We start from the raw sequence: 21,540 nt of genomic DNA on the forward strand, positions 1-21,540 counted from the left end.
CAAGGATTGAGTTACTGAAGGCCAGAAAACATGCAAGTGATACAGAAACTGAAATAAAATGTTCTCAACGTCATTGCCGGATGAGTGTTCAACCGTTTCCTGTCTATAGATGATTTATTGTCATTTACTTTCCGTGATTTACTCTCTTCACAGATCCTAATGTCTTAAATATCAGCAAACATTTTTACACATGCACACTAAAATCATTATGACCTGACATTTATATATGCCTATAAAACACATCTTGTTCCCACTGTTTTCATTAGAAGAAATGTGGCCTGCTGAACACTGACACCTACATATTTTACTTTGAAGGGGAAAAAAGCAGCTAGAGATATAAAAACCACACGTTTGCTCTTAACACCAATTGGGAATGAAAAACTCCAGTGTGGCCTTGACTTCTGCTAAGGCATTGCTCAGAATCTGCGGCCGTTTGCTGCAGACAGCTGTACCGGCAAGCTCAGAGCTCTTGAAGAGACTTGAGTTTGGTCCCCAGCACACACATCCGCAGCCCGCAGTGACATGTTACCTCCAGCTCCAAAGGATCCAATGCTATCTTCTGCCTTCCACAGGTACCTACACTCATGTTCACAAACACACACACACACACACACACACACACACACACACACACTGTGTGATATTTTGATCACATTCTGACAATAAAGTTTGCTTTGAGTCAGAGGGCAGAGCTAGCCACTAGGTGACCAAATTAACCATAGAGATCTTGAAGGACTGAGTGAGGATAGATAGGAGACAGGAAGTAGTAAGGCAGGGCTGAGAGAAGATCTCGATCCTTTTGGACTGAGGAACGGAAAAGAGAGGAGGTCACTGGTGGCTCCTCTGATCATTCAGGTTCTTACCCCATATCTGACTCCCGATTCATTATTGATAAAAAATAATTAGACAAACCCTTCACACATACACATGATTTAAACATAAAATAAAGCCAGGCATAGTAGTATCCGTCTTTAATCCCAGCGCTCAGAAGGCAGAGGCAGGCGGGCCTCTGTAAGTTTGAGATCAGCCTTATCTACATAGAAAGTTCCAAGCCAGCCAGTTTTACGGAGTGAGACCCCATCTCAAAATAAAATCAAATAAAATCTTAAAAACTAAAAGGCTAGAGAACAGAACGGGAACCTGTAAGGTTATCGCCTCATACAAACCTGAACAGCCGCTGAATGGAAGACCAAGGAACGGTGCACACACTCATACAGTACCAGGAACCATCCACTATTTATTCTCCTTAATGGAAAATCAAATGAGAAAAACTAACTTAAAATTATCTTGCACTTTGGAATGCTAAAATCCAGATTTGTTCCCTAGTTCTTCTTTTCCAAATTACATCAGCCTCCATGCATTATTCTTCTATCACCCCCCCCCCCAGCCAGTCCTCTTCATTCTTACTCAATAAAATAGTGTTTCCCTGACCTCCTCACTGTGTCCTTAACTGCAGCCATCCCACCATAACAAGGATGGAAAGCGCTCACACATGTGGATTACCACCAGACACTGTCCCAAGCATTTCCCTTCAACCCCGTGAGGTTTTCTTACCTATGCTAACAGAATGAAGGGAAAGAGAACTACTTAAAGGTCCCATGCTAGTCAAGGCAGAGCGAGGACTGAAATACCAGCAGTTTGAACCCAGACACTACTACCATGCTTTGTTCTGGTTTGGATTGGTGTTTGGTTTGGTTTGGTGGTTTGGATTATTTGGTTTGGTTGATTTGATGGTTTCGTTTATTTGGTTTGGTTTGGCTTGGTTTGGTTAGTTTGGTGGTTTGGTCGTTTGGTTTGATTTGGTTTGGTTTGGTTGGTTTGGTGTTTGGTTTGGTTTGGTGGTTTGGTCTGGTTTGGTGATTTGGTTTATTTGCTTTGGTTTTGGTGGTTCAGTTTAGCTTAATGGGTTTGGTGGTTTGGTTTGGTTTGGTTTGATTTGGTTTGTTTTAGTGGTTTGATTTATTTGGTTTGGTTTGGTAGTTTGGTTTATTTGGTTTGGTTTGGTTGTTTGGCTTGATTTGGTGATTTGGTTTATTTGGTTTGGTTTTGGTAGTTCAGTTTAGCTTAATGGGTTTGGTGGTTTGGTTTGGTTTGATTTGGTTTGATTGGTTTAGTGGTTTGGTTTATTTGGTTTGGTTTGGTTTATTGGTTTGGTTTGGTTGTTTGGCTTGGTTTTATTGGTTGGTGGTTTGGCTTATTTGGTTTGATGTGGTTGGTTTGGTTTATTTGGTTTGGTTTGGTGATTTGGCTTGGTTTGATTTGGTTTGGTTTGGCTGTTCTCAGCAGTCACTGGAGTAAGTCTAGGCAGCTATAAAATCTAATAATTGTATGGCATCAGGGCTGTCTACAAATTCAGAGTCATCTATAGGGAGAGCTTCAGTTCAAGTCAACATGTTCTGGAAGAGAGTTCCTAAGGTCTCTACAATGTTTCGTGTCAATCCCCCTTGGGGAATTTCCATGACAAAAAGTATTAGTGTGTAATGAAATGCTAGTACATATCACATGTTATGGTTCTTCATGGAAATATGTCCCCAAGTGCATACCCACAAAATACCACAATACTAGTCACGTAAAATCTTCCTGAAGAAATTATGTTATATGTCAATGTGGTGATTTGAATGAAAATGGCCCCCACAGACACATAGGGAGTGAAATTATTGGGGGTGTGCCCTTGCTGGAGGAAGAATGTCACTGGGGGTGGGCTTTGAGGTTTCAGAAGCTCAAGCCAGGCCCAGTGGCTCACTCTCTCTTCCTGCTGCCTGAGGATCTGGATGTAGAACTCTAGGCTGCTTCTCCAGCACCATGTCTGCCTGCATACTGCCATGCTTCCTGCCATGGATGATGGACGAAACCTCTGAACGGTAAGCCAGTCCCAATTAAAAGTTTTTCTTTATAAGAGTTGCCATGATCATAGTGTTTCTTCACAGCAATAGAAACCCTAACTAAGAGAGTCAGAAAAAAAGTCCTTTCCTAAAAATACTCAGGGTGGAGGTGGGGCTTCTGCCTTTTATGGAAAGGAGCCTTCAAAGACTTCTTGTTACTAAGTAGACAATGTGCCATAGCCCCTGGGAATATTCTTTACATTCAAGATCTGTATCACTAATAGTTTGTTTTTTTAAAAAAACTTCAATATTTGTTATAGTTTTGGATTACCAGTGCTTTAAGGGTTTAAAAGAGAGAGAGATTAATATCGTGGGCTACCTGTGGCCTCTCTGGTGTGCTGTGTTTTTGAGGAACACAACTCAACTAAAAACACATTTTTAGAAAGCACAGATTTTCACTGATCTTTTTTTCCTATGCTATTCTACAAAAGAAAGATTATTCCCCAAAGAACAAGCTTTGATGAGAGTTCACTGTAACTGGCCACCATCCAGGTTTGGTTAGGATCTGGGATACCCTGCAGATATTCTTCATGCACCTGAATATTACATGTGAGAACATGTTGATAAAATATGACTAATATGTAATTTTCAAGTTTAACCCAAAATTTTGATTGACATAATTAGCTTATAACATTAGGGGGAAAAGAATGTTTGAAACTAATTTCAAAGAAGTTTAAAACAAGAGAATTTTGGTGGCCATAAACCAATGGTGAAAATATTATCCCATCAAGGGTAAAGGTGTGCTCATCACCGTCACCATTCTCAAGGGCATGTTCCATGAGGCCCCTGAACTACTGACAACTCACCGCAGGCTACCAGCTTCAAATGGCAAGACTGTCCAGACACCCCAGGGTGACCACTAGGTGGCACCATGACACTGCTCCATCTCCAAATGGTACCACATATTGCCTAGAGCTGCCCCAAGGACTCAACGGTGCCTCAAAACATAGGTACCGCACTTACCATTTAACAAATGGACAAAGACAAAACTTGGAAAACACACTTTAGTTCTACCTATAACTACTAACTACAGTGTTTTGTCATACAGTCTGCAAAGAATGTCTTAAGCACCTGTCTTTGTGTGTCTGTCTGTCTGTCTGTCTGTCTGTCTGTAACAGGGTCTCACCTGTAGCCCATGCTAGTCTGGAACTCACTGTGTAGCCTAAGTTAGCCTCAAGCTCTTAGCATATTCTTCCTGCCTCGGCCTCCCAAGTGTGGGAACAGCACCCAGCTTCAAAGGCCCATGTGGTAGTTTGAATGAAAATGTTCCCATAGGCTCACGTATTTGAATATTTGGTCCCTAGGCAATGGGACCGTTTGGGTGGCTTAGGGGGTGTGGCCTTGCTGGAGGAAGTCTCGTCTCTGAAGGTGGTTTGACGTTTCCAGGCCACACGCTATTCCCAGTTCGCTCGCTGCTCTGGCTTTGGGTTTGAGATGTGAGCTCTCAGGCTGTGTCTGCCACCAGCTGCCATGATGTCCTCGGGTACCATAAGCCCAAACAAATTCTTTCTTTTGCAAGCTGCCTTGGTCATGGTGTTTCATCGCGGTACTAGAAAAGGAACTAACACAAGCCGGCTCAACATAGACTGGGCTGTCAATTCTGAAGAAAAGCATCGTTCCAGATCACAGCACAGAACCAAGAAGACTGCCTCGTTCTTTTTGTCATAGGTGTCTTCTGGAGGGACACAACAGGAATCCTATCTGCCTCATCCCTCATAAGGTGGTTGTCTGAGAATGAAAGCGCCATCCACACCCTCTACAGAGAGCCATGCCCGAAGACTATACATTAAATATCTATACTCATACACACAATGGGACTCGGCAAAGTGACTCTTAAGATTTTCCACGCTATGGAATTTGGCTGGTACAGGAGTTTTGGCTGCGTGCATAAGTGAAGTCAGGTCACTTCAAAAGCCCTGTGAGCAAAAGCACTAAATGAAAATAAATAAATTAAATAAATAAATAAATAAATAAACAAACAAATAAGAAACAAAGCCCTGTAATTTGTCAAAAAGCCCCAGGATGTTCCAAGCCAAAGGATCCTACACACTAGACAAAAGGTGCATCACTTATTATCTAATCTAACAAAGAGTGTTGAGATTTTTTAAAAATCAGCCCAGCCTATGACCTTGCAGCATCTACAGTTAGCAAATTCCCCATGACTGGAGTGACATCATCAGGTCTGAGCAGTGGGCATTTTATGTATCTAGAACACGCTATTGATTCTGTTTGTGGCTGGCAGGGATGAGGGGCAGGCACTTCTGCCCATTCACTCAGACTCGTTTCCAACATATCACAGGCTCAGGTGGGTCCCAAAAAGCATTTTAAATGTGTTTGCTTCTGCCTTGCCCTCTGTCTTGGCAGCCTCTTGCTTCATGTCATCTCCTGCTCCAAAACTTACAGGCTTTCCCTGTCTAAACTGACAAAGGCAAGGGTTTTAACTCAAGTGTCTGGAGAAGGATGGGCTCCTGTGTTCATCTAAAGAGCAAGGTACCAGAACATTCTCCCAAAATCAGAGAAAAGAGGAAAAAAGGGAAGATGTGACGTATCTGGCTTTGCTGATTGGACAAATGGTGTCATGTGCTCCTGCTCTGAGACCCGGCACAGAACCCAGCCACACAGATAATGTCCCAGTCTACCTGGAAATGGGGCCCACTAAGGCAGAAACATCCATTCAAATGACAGTTGGCTGGAGTAATTTTAAGTGACGAGAATCAGCGTGCCAGGAATGTTCGGACCACAAGGAGCTCAGCAGGTCTCAGCCCCTTTTTGCCCTTCATCAGGCACCTCTGGACAGTGCACAGTCCCAGTGGTCCTGCCTGGCACCCCCATAGTTCCGTCTGGCATCACCAAGGCTAAAACTTCTCGTGAAATTAAGCTCCAGAATCAATCTATGACATTGGCCACATAAGGTCCTTTCCGAAGAAGTGGCCAATAAGAAAAAGGCCCTGACAAGGCGAGAATAATCTGTCAAAGGGATGGGGTGGACATTCGGGTTTCTTCGGGTCAGAGAAGAGCAGGGTTGGCCCAGTATTCCTCCACCCATCCGAATCCTCAACTCTGCTCTGAAGAGAAGCAATCTGCGAGATTCTCTCCTTTGCACTAGCTGGTTCTCACAGGGCTCTTCCTCAGCCCGCCTTCTTTACGATTCTTTCAAGAGCCTTAAAGCCTTGTAAGGAAAGAGCACAGGCAGGAACAGAGAGATGGACAAGAGAGGGGAGGGAGGGAGGCAGGGAGGGAGGCAGGGAGGGAGGCAGGGAGGGAGGCAGGGAGGGAGGGAGGGAGGGAGGGAACACAGAGACAGGTGAAAAGTGGAGGCAGGGAGCACAGGAAGGAAAGAGAGGGGGACTTCTTTTAAGGTAGAACAGCTTCCTCTGTCAGAGTGGGGGAAATGTTTATACCATCAGCAAAATATAAATCTATACAGAATGTTCCCAAGGGATTCTGTTTTAGGTGCTACAAATTATGATCAATTTCCATAAAGTGTAGTTAAAAAAAACAGAAAGCATATTAACGGGGGATGATAATTTGAGCAGGAACTTGAATGAGCTAATGGGCAGGGAAACCTGCAGTCAATAAATAGAATGAAGTGAAAGAAAGGAGACCCCCCGCAAAAAAGGAGATGACATGTATGTCTGGGTACCAGCTGTGCCACCAACCCTGTGGCCTTAAGTAGTCGCCTCGCATTAACCCTAAATTACCCCCACCGAGGGTTACTTAAACTCCAAACAAAATAGCTTATGTGAGAACTGTTTAGCAACTATAAATCCCTATTCAACTCCAAGTATCACAACTATTCTACAAGCCTGGCTCCTCAACTCACATCCCCAAGCTACCTAAGTGTTTAGCATCATTTTACTGATGTAAAGCAGGCATTACCGAGTTCTGGATTACACTCTGGCTTGAATAAAATACAGAAAAAAAAAAATCATCATCATCCACGTCTTTATCTTTGGCTTTTAAATGGAGGGCTTAATCCCCTCACACAACACCCCAAAGCCTGTTACCCTATGAAAGGAAAGTACTAACCCTCAATTTTGGAACTAGTTACAAGTGATTCAAGTGAAGACACTTATAATTTAGTGTGTAAGAATGTGTGCTGGAACGTAATCAGGGCCTCTGAGTGAGAGCAGGTGCGGTAGGCTGATCACGGAACGCTCTGGAGACAACCCTGGGTAAGAAGCCGGGAGGAGGAAAGAGGAAGAATGGCCCCAGTGTGCGCACAGCAGCTAAGCCACTTACGGTCCCCGCAGTGGACCCCAATGGGAAGGAGCAGAGCGGAGCCCTGTCCTCCCTGGCCCGGCATTATGCATTATGCCGGCTTGGCATTGAAGCCCTTGAAACCATGGTCCAAGTAGCTAGGGCCAGGCTGTGTGCCTCCCCTCAGTTCCCAGCTTAATTTATATGATAATTAGTGTCTGCTGCCAGAAGCAATAGCATCTGCCAAAAGTAAAGTCCTCATAAAACCAAACCGACGACGTGTGCTGTGAGGCCATCAGAGTGCTGACTAAGAGCTTCCTTTTATCTCTTTTTGAAGCCGTAAAGTGCTCTTCGTGTTATTACTAGCCGGGAATTTTTTAACATCCCTACGCTGACAGCAGTGATTTAACGCATGCACGAAACAATAGCGCTTCACGCCACTTAATAAACCTTTGGGCTGTGTGACTTCCAGCTTTCTTGCTGGCTGGATTTTATGGTCTGGTAGCTCCTGAACAGTCTAGTATACAAGCCACAGAAACGGTAGAAAGAGGGTGTGAAAGAGGCTGTGTTTGGGCCCTTGTGGATGCATTTGATGAATGAGGCACACTCCATGACCACAGGCTCCCTCGAAGATGCTTTGGCCCGCTTTACCCGCTGAGCTTAAACACTACAATCAGCCTCTGGGCAAGGATCAAGCTGGGTGAGTGGTGGTTGGCCTAGCCCTACACCTAATTTTTCCCAAAACATCTGCCAGAGTAAGAGTTAAATATCCCGACCACCTGCTTAAGCTGGAGCCATACTGTTACCCTTCTCAGGAGAGAATCGATCCACCTTTCAAATATTTGAATGCCACAGGTAAGCAGCCTGAAACAAAACGACATGTGCAACAAAGAGAAGCATTTTCCCTTGGATAGACTCAAATGATCATGTTAGAGGATGCATAAAATAGCAGTGTTAACAGCACTCTCCTGGAAGGCAGGAAGCGTGGGGGATGGGCAAGGCCCCTGTGTCCATCAATCAGGGTCTTGGTATTGCCATCTGCAATAACAAAAGCTATAATGGCTGTGCCACCTACCTGCAAAGTTGGCATGGAGATCATATCCCAACTGCAGGAAAAAAAGAATAGATCTGAAACATTCTCACCACGCGCAGGGAAACAATAAAGCGAGGTGATGGCTGTGTTCATTAGCTGGATTTAATCTTCTTACTGTATACACATACATTGGAACATCACATTGTGTCAGTGAGATGCACAACTGTTATTTGCCACATCAATTAAATTTTAAACTTCAGAGGGATGCACACTCTGAGAACTATGATGTATTATAAAAATAAATAAATAGAATAGTATACATTACAAATGGCGTATTTTTTTTTCACTCTGATTCAAGGATTTTAGCAAGTAGCCATCTCCATGATATCCGTGCATTCCATTTACAGTGAGTTATCACTGGGCATTCCTCAACCTGGGGTGGTTAAGAATACAGAAATCAAAATGTCAAACTTTAGGAATTGTGGGATTTGTCTAGAGACTTTAAATGAATGCCTAACGCCTACCAAACCTTATGAAACAAAGTGATCCAAAATCAGTCTTCAATGGCTAGTGAGGTTCCTGCAATTGAGCCAACAGCATGCCAAGTTCTCATCAGGCATGGACTCGTCTTTAAAGGCATGTCGCCCAATGAAAAGTTGACGACATACCTAATGTGAGGTAGGTGGAGACTCGTAATCACTCATACATCTCTCTTTTCTTAGCCCATTGTTGGCCCCAAACTTGATAGTAAGATGCTGTCAGTATTTATATTTTCCCAGCAAACAGAGTCCTAGGAGAGTACAGTTTGGGTCTCTTAGACCTTGATGCTGCTTCTCTGCAGGCAATATTTCTCTAGCCTCTCCTGTGTCCGTGTTTTAACCTGTTTTCCTGAGGTGTGTGTGGTAGCCAGGCCATTTGCAAAGGAACTCACTGGCTCCCTGGGGTAAGACCCAGGAGCACTGCTGACCACTGCCTTGATGATGCCCTCTGCGGGCTGCCTACTGGGGGGGCCATGCCCCAGACATCCCGTGGCATCTGGTGCCCAGCTGTTCTTCTTCTGCCGTGTACCTCCACTCCTCTCAGAATGACAACCCAACCTCTACCTGCAATGGTTTCTTTCTTGCCTACCATCTTCCATAATTTACCCTTCAAAGCCTTTCATTATTATTCATATACCTTAGATACCCACTAGTTACATCTTTTGTCATGTCCCCTACTTAACTTTCAATTCTTAGAGGCACAAATTAGTTTTATTATCTCTTTAAAATTATTCTTATTATTATTGTGGAGTGTCTGTGTCTATGTCTGTATCTGTCTGTCTGTCTGTCTGTGTGCAGGCATGCACATGCCACAGCACCTATGTGAAAGTCAAAGACCAACTTTGGAGAGTCAGTTCTCTCCTTCCACTGTGGGCTCCTGGGATTGAATTTAGGTCATCAGGCGTACAAAACAAATGCCTTACCCAATGAGCCATCTCACTGGCCCTTAATTTGATTATCTTTCATAGTTAAAGTCAATATTGCCATGCTATTTCCAGGACAGTGGGTGGCCCTTCCACACGGTGCCTCCGTCTTCACAGACTATCAAGAGCACTGTTGACTAGCCTTTGCTTGAGCAGCCTGCTGAGGGCATTGTCTGGAGGATGAGTTTAGGTCGTGTGGGTTGTATACAATTTCATAAAATGTAAACATTAAATGAACAAAAATATAAGCAGTGCAACTGCTACTTCTCAATTATATTTAAATACTAAAAGCTGACTCAATCAATTAAAAAAGATGTTTCTGTTGCTACTTGTCATTGCTTATCTAAACCTTAGATCCTAAGAAATACAGCAAAGAAGAGATTAGCTGCAATCTTCAAAGCTAATGCCAAGTACTTTAGTGAGAATGTAATTAGCTGGGGATTTGAGGGGCATTCCTCAAAACACAATCTTGAGGTGGTGCAGGGCTCCCACATAAAAGGGAATAAATACTTTTGATGGATCACTTCAAGAAATGAAAACAAGTTGTAACAGCCAAATATGATTCTCACCAATGACTCCACTGGAAGATAAGGTAGAGACAACACCTCACAAAACTTAGTATCAGGGAACAACAATCAGCAGTAACATTTTGGAAACAGCTAAATGCAGAACATGTACAACAGAAAGTATATGTTCTATGTACAGAAAGACAGATTTTTGAAAGAAAAAATACCTTGATAAATAAATATTCAAGGACACAAACTACTAATAAATATTTGGAAACACATTCAAATTCCCTAGAATCCAAAAACGTAAATTAAGGCATGACATCATCTTGAAACTATCAGATTGGCAAAAATAAAAAGAATGCTACCACTGCAGGCATAAATACAGCTCTCTAGACACTGTCAGTGAGAACACAGATTAAAAGCTCTCTGGAGGCCAATCTGGTACCACATCACCAAACCCTTTACATACCTACTCCAAGCAATTCCACTTAAGAATATATTCTGCCAGCTAAAGGCTATAATTCCAGCACTTGGGAGGCTGAGTCAGGAAGAGCAGCATTTCAAGGCATCTGAGCTACATAGTGAGACCCTGGATCAAAAAACTAAAGGCCAGGATATAGCTTGGTGATAGATAGGAGGCTTATCTCTAGCATCCAAGAAAATATTCCACAAATATGTGTTCATGCTATCATGATATATAACAACAAAAACATTGAACATAACAAGAAATGAACCAAGAGTGGAATCATTCAATAGTCATATACTACCATGGTATTAAATTATCATTGTCTATTTTCTAAATATTTTATTTTTATTATTTTTAATTGTGTGTATGCATGGGGGATTGCCCATGAGTGCGGGTGCTCTCAAAGGCCAGAGGAGTTGGATCACTTGAAGCTGGAGTTACACATGGTTATGAGCTACCCTATATGAGTGCTGGGAACCCAACTTGGGTCTTCTGCAAGCACAGTACATACTCATAACCACTAGTGATCCCTCTGCTCCGCATTGTGTTTCCTTAAATGAAAGAGTGGGACTATAAAATACATGCAAGAGTATGACCTAGGCTTTGTAAAATAATAAGAAACAAGGAAAGAAGAGAAAGAAGTAAAAGAGAAACAGAAGAAAGGAAAGAGTAAAGGGTGTGTGTGTGTGTGTACATAGGTGTGTGTCTGTGTGTATGTATTGTGCGTGTGTCTGTGTCTGTGTCTGTCTCTGTCTCTGTATAATAGGAGGATGACTACCTTTGGGGGGCACTTATATTTTTCTAAGTTGCCAGGTTCCCTAAAACATCATTTTTACTATGTAGATAAATCTGAACGGTGACTATATTTGCATAAGTACTTTGCAACTGGAGAGAAATCTCTCAATAAATTTGTCTTCTTTATTTTCTGAAATGGTTATCTGTTGTTTCAAGTTAAGCACAAGGGAATTTCTTTTTCTATTACAAAGTGAATCTAGTTACAAAGAAAAAGAAGAAAAAACAGGAGAGTGTGAAGGAGAGAGGGAGGGGAAGAATGAGAGGGGAACTGAGAAGGAGGAGGAAGGAAAGGTGATGAGGGAATGTCTTTCTGTATGCTGTGAATATGTGTTGCTCTGATTGGTTGATTAAAAAAAAAGCTGTTTGGCCTATGGCAAGACAGCTTAGAGGCAGGTGGAAAATCCAAACAGATGGACAGGAAGAGAAAGGGGAGGAAAAAGCAGACATGCCAGCAGACCCATGGCCATGGGGCAACTTACAGATTAACAGAAATGGGTTAATTTAAGATATAAGACCTAGCTAGCAAAAAGCTTGAGCCACAGGCCATGGCCATGCGATTTGTAATTAATATAAGCCTCTGTGTGTTTACTTGGGTCTGAGCAGTTGCAGGACCAGGCGGGACACAGGAATTTTATAAATGGCTGTGGGACCTCAGTGCCAGGTGAGACCAGGAAAACGTCTAGCTACAGAAAGAGAAGTCCAAGAGCAAGGAGAGGGCAGACAGGGAGAGAAGGAGGGGTAAAGCCTCTGCACACCAGAAATGTTCAGCACCTCTGTGGGGAGAATTTTATTGGTGATGGAGCTGAAAACACCATGCCACGAAGCTGATGCTGGTTGATCAAGTGCTAACAACTGACTTCCTAGAATCCTTTGTGCATCCCATGATCTGGGATAAATAATGGTCACATTAGCAGACAGCACCTAAAGAAATGCTGATGAGACACCCTGGCTTTGGGAGGCGAACACAGATCCAACTGATATGGAACCCAGCAGCTCTAATATCAAGGAGCACGGTCTGCCCTGCACCCCCAGATTCATCTTTTCTCATCTCTCCCAGCTGGAGGAAAGGAAAAGCCTGTAACAGCACAGTGGTAAAAAGAAAGAAAGAAAAGAAAAACAAGGTGACAGATCCCCATCCTGTTAGACAGACATTGTGTTGTGAATGACTCTAAAAAGGTTTACTCTTCCTACCTCTTAAAATACCAAAGAGGTAAAAGTAAGGGCATTCTTTCTTTTCCAAGACTACACATGAGGTTTCAGTAACTGCCAAGATTTCAATTTTCATCCTTACCCATCATAATTAAAGATCTAATCTAACTGTTCTGCTCAGATTCACATTGAAAGTATACAGTTAAACACTGCCACAGAACCTTTTCCTCGTGTTAGAGTCTTCTAGAAATTTCTCCTATAGCATTAGAAAATTAAAATTTTGATTAAAATGCTTTTGAAAAGGATAACTACATATGTATGAACACTACCTATGTCACTCTGTTCTCTGGGGACACAACCATCACTATCCCTGTGTGGCCACGCACATGAACCAGGCTAGTCCAGACCACAATGTGCTGTGTAGGTCACAGGCTACATTTCAGAGACAATGCAAAGTAGACATAACACATTTACATATTTAGGGTGTGTTGGGCTAAATATGACTTCAGTAGTTTCTTTTTACCTTCTTAACTATTGGGAGATTTCAAATGACGCAGTTTTTGTTGCATTTGTCAGGGATGGTAGTGGTCTAGGATGTTACTTTGCCATGTCAGGATTCTTAGTACTGTCCCTCACACTCTACAGGCTCACTATAGTCCCTAGAAAATAAGTCTTCATCAATGCCATCTTCAGGGGGTCTACAGAACTGGGGACCAAGGGACTCTGATGGCCTGAAGTTCCAGCTCTACTGTGATCAGTGTCCCACGCCCCATGGTCTTTTATCCCACATGCTTTTTATGCACGATCTTTGATGCCACACAAGCTTGAGTGATGGAGAGGAGTCCCATCACTACTGATGATGGAATGTGTAACTTTCCATTTGGGGTTCAAATTCAGTTTTCACAGGGTAAAGACAATGAAGTGCCTTGACGATCCCTTGAGAAACTCTGGAACTCCCTCTGTATCCAGCAGGAAATGTTCATCATCTTGCGTCTGCCCAAAGATGAACTCTAAAATCAATTACCATGGTTTCCAGAAAAGAAACCCAGCAAACCAAAGTTGTTCTTTTTTTGTTTGTTTGTTTTTTCTTTTCTTTTCTTTTTTTTCTTTTTTTTTTTTTTTTTTTTTGGTTTTTCGAGACAGGGTTTCTCTGTGTAGCTTTGCGCCTTTCCTGGAGCTCACTTGGTAGCCCAGGCTGGCCTCGAACTCACAGAGATCCACCTGGCTCTGCCTCCCGAGTGCTGGGATTAAAGGCGTGCGCCACCACCGCCCGGCTGTTTTTTCTTTTCTATTTGAAGAAAGTAGCTCAAGATAAAAAGAGGAGGTGAGGCAGTGGCTTTGTGATATCCTCACTGTCCCAACCTTCTCCACATCCTGCATTGCCTTTGTGGTTTCAGGATGGTCCAAAGGGTCCAGGCAATATCCTCAAATGCCAACGATGAAGAAAAGTGAAGGACAGAGACACAGGTCAGGCAGTCCTTTCTTAGGAAAAAACTTCTGCTTTCGTCTTATCCTGAACTGCCCCTCCTGCCACCCCCATTACAAGGAATAGTGAGGTTCTTTCCCTAGGAATATGGCTGCCTCCGAATTCTGCAATAAGAGGGACAGTAAATGGATTAGGATGGGAGGTTGCGGGCGTCTACTGTAACTGTGTCTTTACCAACATGCTTGTGAGTCTTTAAAAGAAAAAGAAGGAAGTGTCAAGAGAGAAAGAAATTACAGAAGAATTCAGCAGAATCCACAGTACTAGTGTTGGACACAGAGTAAGGAGAATGAAAGCTTTGACAACATAGTATCTGTATATGAACTCTTGCATTTTCTGAAAAACTATGTGTTTAAATAGTCCTTCAAGTAACTTTCCACATGTATCTTTGTTGGTGATAAAAACACCAATAATAATTTGCTGAGTGTTCAGCTCAGATCTTATCAAACAACTGCTCTGAAAATTTCACTGGCTGTTCACAGGCTGCTATTCAATATGGCTCCCTTATACTTATACAGTTTACTTCCATTTATTTACTTCCATCCATACCCCAAACACTACAGCTTTGTTCCAAGGCATTTGCAAACTAAACTCATGTCACTGATCTCTGTAAGGTCTACTCAAACTGACCCAAGGTGATCCTGTGACAAGAACCACACACAGTGTCTGCCATCTTTCTGAACACTACCCCAAGGTCTTCTGCTTTCAAGGACACTGAAATGTGGTTGTGCGGATCTCACAAGTATGGAGGCCCAGCTAAGGCAGGTAGAGAATGTGAGCATGCTGCCCAGGTGATGATGATGTGCTCTTGGCTTGGGAAACATTCTAAGTGACTCAGGCCTGAACAAGTCCATTCACAGTTTAGCTTCAGCAAAACTTGGGTTTCTAAAATATCGTGAGTCTCTGTGTCACTGGCAGAAAGTCCAAACTTCACGTGATTAGTCCACAAGCACTACTGATCTGTTCTCTGACATGGCCCACATTTTCCACAGCTGGCCCTTCCCAACAGTACAGTCTTTTTACTCCCGCTCTCATTTCAGCCAAATGAAATCCTACTTCAAGGCTCAATGTATGCTTCAGTTTCCACAAAGCCTTTCCTGCCTCTCCGCGGCAATCACTCTCCATTTTGATATTCCCTGTCTGCAAGCTAAGCACTTTCTTTATTATGTCTCTTGCTGTTTTCTTTTATCACACTTGGTGACTAGTCCCATCCCTTTCCCCCAAGATCAAAAGTCTGAGTCTATACCTCACTTTCCATTGTGAGGTTCACGCATAGTAAATGTACAGAAATCCGATTGCATCTAATTAACTCCAAACTTTTTCTATTGTGGAACAAGTAAAAATAATATAAAACTAGTCATAAACTATGACTCCAAAATAGTAACAGCTCGATACTTCCATTTTGAAGCCCTGAAAAACACCTAAGGGCTACCCTTGGCCTTGGGAAAGAAAAGCTGGTCCCCAGACTATACAAAGCTTTAGGAGTCTCCTATGCAGCCCAAGGGTTCCTGCACAAACTCAGTGAAGACTCCAGAAAGATAGAAATGCTTATGCATCTAGAAAGGGTGAAGAGATGTTCTAAAGCAAAACAGGAGCAAGGATATTTGTGCCATTTTAAATGCAGCTTTAAGCAGGAAGGATTCTTAGGATAACAGCCATTTCCGTGGTTGGTGAGCACAGCAATTGACATCAGGGTTCTCTTGGGAAACTGAGGCTGTGCTGTGAAATCTGCATCCACTTATGATTCCAATTATGTGTGCAGCTTTTGGGCAGAATCATCTTATAACTAGCAGGTACTCATGCAGAAAACTACAGACAGGAGTTCTAGTTTCTATTATTCAAACAATTCTTTAAACTCTAGTATTTCATATTGTTTTTAATTATATCATAGAATTTTTTTATTTGTAACAAGAAAATATAACTAATCCTTCGAAGCAATGAGAAGTGTGTTGTGAATGTAAATGTCAAAGACAGAAGGGAGAGATATTTCTAAAAACTCATGTTTTATAAAGAACTTATATCTGAAAAAAACAAAAGTCACCAATAAGCAAATGAACATCCCAATTTGAGAATGAGAAGACTATCTGAACAGACACCCCACCAAAGAACACACGCATGCGCTAAAGACGCATATAAGGGAGCCCACGTCACTTATCATCAGATGAAAACAGCAAGGCTTTATAGCTACTAGCGTGGCCACAATTCTAAACAACGAAAACACCAGAGACTGACAAAGATGGGAAATACGAACTCTTCTTCTTGACTGGTGGGAGTGAAGACTGTAGAAGATGGCTTGGCAAATTCACACCAAGTTGATGTATGCTTACCGTAAAATTTATCAAGTGTTCTCCTAGATACATGGCCAAGCAAGCTGAAAACATGTCAACACAGAAATCTGCACAGAAACGCTTACAGCAGGTTTAAAGCTGCCAAAATGTGGATGAAATCAAGATGTACTTCAGCAGGCAAACAAAGAGCATGGTGCATTGGACGGTACCTCAGTGATAACGCACGCAAGAACATGGGAGAGTCTTCAATAGATAGGCGTCAGTAATGGAACAAGCCTAGATTTTACATGCTGTATTATTTCTGCTGTGTGCCCTACTGGAGAGGGCAAAACGAGCCAATGTGAAGATCAGAATTGCCTAGAGCTCGTGGGAGGGGAAGGAAAGATGAGTAAGCGGAAAACTGAGACACTAAACAGTGAAAGCATTATCTTGAGTAAGTTGTAATAATACACATACGTATATGTGGACACCTGTTCTCTACCAGTTCTGAAAAGCTCCCGAACAGTGTTTCTCTGGGTGGTTTGAAAATGCTGACAGTGTTCTCTCAAGAACAATACAAAGCTTTAGAGAAGCCACAGAAACAGGTAAGGTGACAGGTATAGCAGCAGGGCTCTGTACAAGGTCAAGGCCCAACCCCAAGCATGTCCTTCTCTTTATACTTGTGTATGTGCGAGTGCTACCAGACACCATTTCAAATCTCCTCTGGACTCAGCCCAGGGCCCCTATTACTCCTTTAAACACATTACACGGAGCGGTGCTACGCTCTGAAACAGGACATTGCAAACTCTGCGCTCCTTGTGGAAGCGACTCCACAGTGGGTTCTTTCTGTTAACTCCTGCCCACAGTTTATTATCCCCTCAGCTCTTGGCAGGGAAGGGAAGCAGGTAGTTCTGTATTGTGGATCCGTGTTCCTTCAGCTTCACTTGTGAGAATTAGTTTAACTTCATTCTTCAAGGCCATTTCCCTTTTTCCTCAGCCAAGAATGAAACTCCCCCCACCTAAGACCTAGAATTATGACCAGTGTGAACGCAAACTCAAAACCACATGTTCTACTTAGAAATTCTCAGGAGAATTGGGGATTTTTCTTTACCCCAATCCACCCACAACCTAAGCAGAGATGTATGTGCCACCCCCCCACTCCAATTCCCTCTCCAGACCCAGGTGTTTCCTAGTTCTTCCATTGGCCCTTTACTGTGTGGTGCATCAACACAGCATGGGAGTTCTGGTTGACCTGCACCCCATCTTGGGCTTCACGTCCTGGAACCCTATACACATCCTGTTAAAACTCACACTGCAGGCTTGGGAAATCGATGGCTAACACAGGGACAATGCCATTCCAGTGGTCGCTGACCTCCACCTCAGTTCACCTTGTCTTACCAGTTCTGGCCTCCCAGGAACTTTATTATTTTTCTGCCAGTTCAGCCATGCTCTAAAAACCACATGGGACTGGGGAGATGACTCAGTGGTTAAGAGCACTGGCTCCTCCTCAAGAGGACCCCGGTTTCATTTCCAGTGCCCACATGCTGACTTACAACCATTTGCTACTCCACTCCCAGGGAATGTGACACTCCCCGACCTCTGCAGGTATCAGGCACACACACAGTGCACAGACGTACATGTAGGCAAAACATTCATACATATTAAATAAATCGATAAGTATTTCTGAAAAGCCATTAGAACTGATGGAGAAATTCAGTATATTTGAAGGATACTAACACTATCACACAAACAGCAGCACTTTCATGTGCTAATATCAAACTCATTGATAAAAGAAATTAAGAATGCAGCACCACTTACAATATCTACCAAAAACAATATTTAAAAATAAATTTAATCAAAGAAGTCTTAATCTGTACAATTACAGTTACAAAATTCTGATGAAAGAAATTATAGAAGGCATGGAAAAGAGAAACATGCCCAGTGTTCATGGACCAGAAGTACTAGGACAGTTAACATGGCTGTGCTCTCCAAAGGGAGCTGAAATTCAATGAACTTCCCTTCAAAACACCAATGGCATCCTGCATAGAAATAAAAGAAAGCCTCTAAAGTTCATGTGAAACTATAAAGGCTTGAAAAAGCCAAGACAACCCTACCCCCACCCTGCCAAATGCTGAAGGCATCACAGTGCTTGGCATCAAAGCTACAAGGCTACAGTAACCAAAACAGCATGTTACTGGCAAAGAAATCAATGGAATGACAAATCAATGGAAAAGAATACAAAACCCCAAAACTAATCCTCATCCCTTTAGCCTGGCTAGCTCAGTCAGTAGAGCATGGGACTCTTAATCACAGGATTGTGGGTTCATGCCCCACATTGGGTGCCAAATAATGGGATAAATCCATGGAGTCTATTTAATTATCAAAGGAATTTATTTGGGGATAAACTCACAACCATGGGAGAGTTATCATAGCGTCCAGGAAAGCTAAGCTATGTCCCACACCGAACGGCTTGGTCCAAGATCTCAGCATCCAAACCATGAGGTAACCAAGAGAGAATCACACACATGCATCCCAGGTCTTAAGGGTCCCTGGCGGCCACTCCCCAGGGACAGGTACCTCAAGGTCACAGGCAGGTGTAACAGCTACAGCTGACTCACTAGGGGTGGTGATTCAGGGCACGGCTCAAATGGCCACCCACTACATCAGGTGATTCTTCTTTTCATTGTATCAGGAGTATACACTGGAGAGGAGTCTTTTAAATGAATGCAATGAGTAATACCAGATACACATATGCAAAACAATGACATGAGATTTCCTATCTCTCACCATACAAAAAATACCAACTCAAAACTTACCAAAGACCTGACTATTAAACTCTAAAATTACTACAAGAAAACACAGGAGAAAGACTTTAAGGCATTTGTATAGGCAAAGAATTTGGGGGATAGCCCCCTGAAAGCAGTCAACAAAAGTAAAAATGAGATTTCACCAAATAAGTTTCTGTACAAGAAGGTAACACAGGACAGTTAGGGCATGAGCCTGAAAATGGGAGAGAACATGTGCGAAGTGTCCATCCAACAAAGACTTCCTATCCAGAGTACACAAGGCTATCTTTAATGTCTGAATGGACTTCTATCTAAAGAAGACATACAAATGGCCAGGGAGTGCTTGAAAAAAATGCTCTCCCTATCACTAACCACCAGGTAAGTGTTTTCCAAAACCATAGTATCACTCGTTCCAGTAAGAATGGCTATTACCCAAACCTCTGAAAATAGTAAAAGTTGGTGCAGATGCAAATAAAAAGGAACTCTTTTACTCATGACTGATTGAAGAAAAACTAGTAAAATTATAGAAAACAGTACAGAAACAAATTTAAAAATACAGCTATCATACGATCCAGACATCCCACCAACAAGTATATGCCTCAAAGCAATGAAGTCATTGTACCAAAAAGATGCCTGCAGCCCTCCACACCCCCCTGCTGCACCATTCACGATAGCCAAGTCCGGACTCCACCAAGCTGTCCACCAATGAATAAATAGGCCAGGAAAATATACTGTGTATGCACAGTGGATTGCTATTCAGTCTTAGAAAAATAAATGAAGTCCTGTCGTTTGCAGCAGCAGAGACGGAACTGGAGGCCACGGTGCTAAGGGAAATAAGCCAGGCACAGAAAGAAAAATATAGTTCTCATTCACTTGTGGAAACCAAAATGTTGATCTGGAAAAATGAGGTGAAATGGTGGTCACTAGAGACTGGGAAGGGTGTGGAGAAAGGGAACAGAAGGAAGTTAGATAAAGGGGTATCAAAACACAGACAGGAGAAATTCACTGAGAAATTCCTATAGCATGTAGGATAATTACAGGTTACGATAATTTATTATTTTTTTCAAATAATTAAAAGAGACCAAAGTCCCCAGTATGTAGACATTATTATTGACATTTAAGAGGCTGAGTATGTTTGTTACCACAATTTGATGAATCTATGTACCAAATTATCGTACTCTACTCCATAAAAATTAATGGTTATGTCTCCATAAAAATAGTCCATTTTAAAATTGCCTTTAAAAGTGTATCTCATGCAGCTTGTTTGGGTCTTTTTGAGTTTCTCCAGACATCTAGTCTGTCATGCAAGTAAAACCAGAACTGTCTTATCCAGAAGTTGCCACAGAATCTGGCTGCATGGCCATGCTGTCTCTAAACATGAAACCTTATCTGACTCATAAATCTAGGCACCATTTTTCAGGTTATTCCTTCTTTTTCCAACCTTCTTCCATACCCTTGAAAACCTGACATTTGCACTCCCTTACCTCCTCAGGAGTTTGGTCTATCCCAGCTCACGTGGGCGGCTATAATCTCACCTTCGGGAACTCCCAGATTAAGGAACACTGATATTTGCATTTCTATTGAATTTCTACCCTTACAGACACACACCTCATTTTATTATTAATGTATCTTTTGAAGTTGTCTTATTTTTAAAGCCAAAGTAAACACATATTTAGGTTAATATACAATGTTGATCAAAACTCAAAATTGAACTTTTTTCACTTTTGTTTATTTTTTGTGTGTTTGTGTGTGTGGAGATCAGAGGACAACCTGAAGAAGCAGGTTCTCTCCCTCCATGTGTATCCCAAGAATTGAACTCAGATCACCAGACCTAGGAGCAGACACCCTGACCCTCTGGGACCTTCACAGCAGTGTACTGGCTGGTGCCAGCCCTCAAACTGTCAGCTACTGGTTTTCACAAAGGCATTGTGCCAGTCAGCAAATCTTCCTTGATGAAGCAGGGAGTGCCTGGATTTACACTCGGGGGAAAGTTTCTTCGCCCCCAGTGGCAAGCAGACCCCCGACAACTGTCGCTGTGTGCCACTGCCTTAGTCACTCCTTTCTCTGGGATAGAAGTAACTTTAGATGGCAACCATAAGAAAAGCAGTAGCCAGTCGTGGTGGCGCACGCCTTTAATCCCAGCACTCAGGAAGCAAAGGCAGGCGGATCTCTGTGAGTTCAAGGCCAGCCTGGGCTACCGAGTGAGTTCCAGGGTAACTAGGGCTGTTACACAGAAAAACTCTGTTTCAAAAAACAAGGAAGGAAGGAAGGGAGGGAGGGAGGGAGGGAGGGAGGGAGGGAAGATGAGGAGAGGGGAGGGGAGGGGAGGGGAGGGGAGGGGAGGGGAGGGGAGGGGAGGGGAGGGGAGGGGAGGGGAGGGGATGCCTAAAACTCCAGTTAGTGCCAACCCTATCTCTTCTGTTTTCTCCTATACATCCATGTATACATTTAATTCATAACTTAGGCATGCCAAGAGATGGGTGATAGCTGAAAATATTCTAATAAAAG

General features: G+C 42.7%; 1 protein-coding gene across 11 annotated transcripts in view; it reads right to left on the reverse strand.

Annotated features, from left to right (window-relative positions):
- The window catches only part of Fsip1 (fibrous sheath interacting protein 1), a 131,865-nt gene that overhangs the window by 65,145 nt on the left and 45,180 nt on the right, over positions 1 to 21,540 (reverse strand). For 2 of the 11 annotated variants that reach the window (XM_076570339.1, XM_042275944.2), the window contains exon 11: positions 8,260 to 8,548. The exons of the other annotated variants lie outside the window; for them this stretch is intronic. In XM_076570339.1, coding sequence (XP_076426454.1) covers positions 8,459 to 8,548 — 90 coding nt within the window. In that variant the 3' untranslated portion in view covers positions 8,260 to 8,458. Of the gene's footprint in view, positions 1 to 8,259; positions 8,549 to 21,540 lie in introns of those variants that run through there. 11 annotated transcript variants of the gene reach the window in all.

This window comes from Peromyscus maniculatus, chromosome 4 (assembly GCF_049852395.1).
Source record: "Peromyscus maniculatus bairdii isolate BWxNUB_F1_BW_parent chromosome 4, HU_Pman_BW_mat_3.1, whole genome shotgun sequence".
NCBI lineage: Eukaryota > Metazoa > Chordata > Mammalia > Rodentia > Cricetidae > Peromyscus > Peromyscus maniculatus.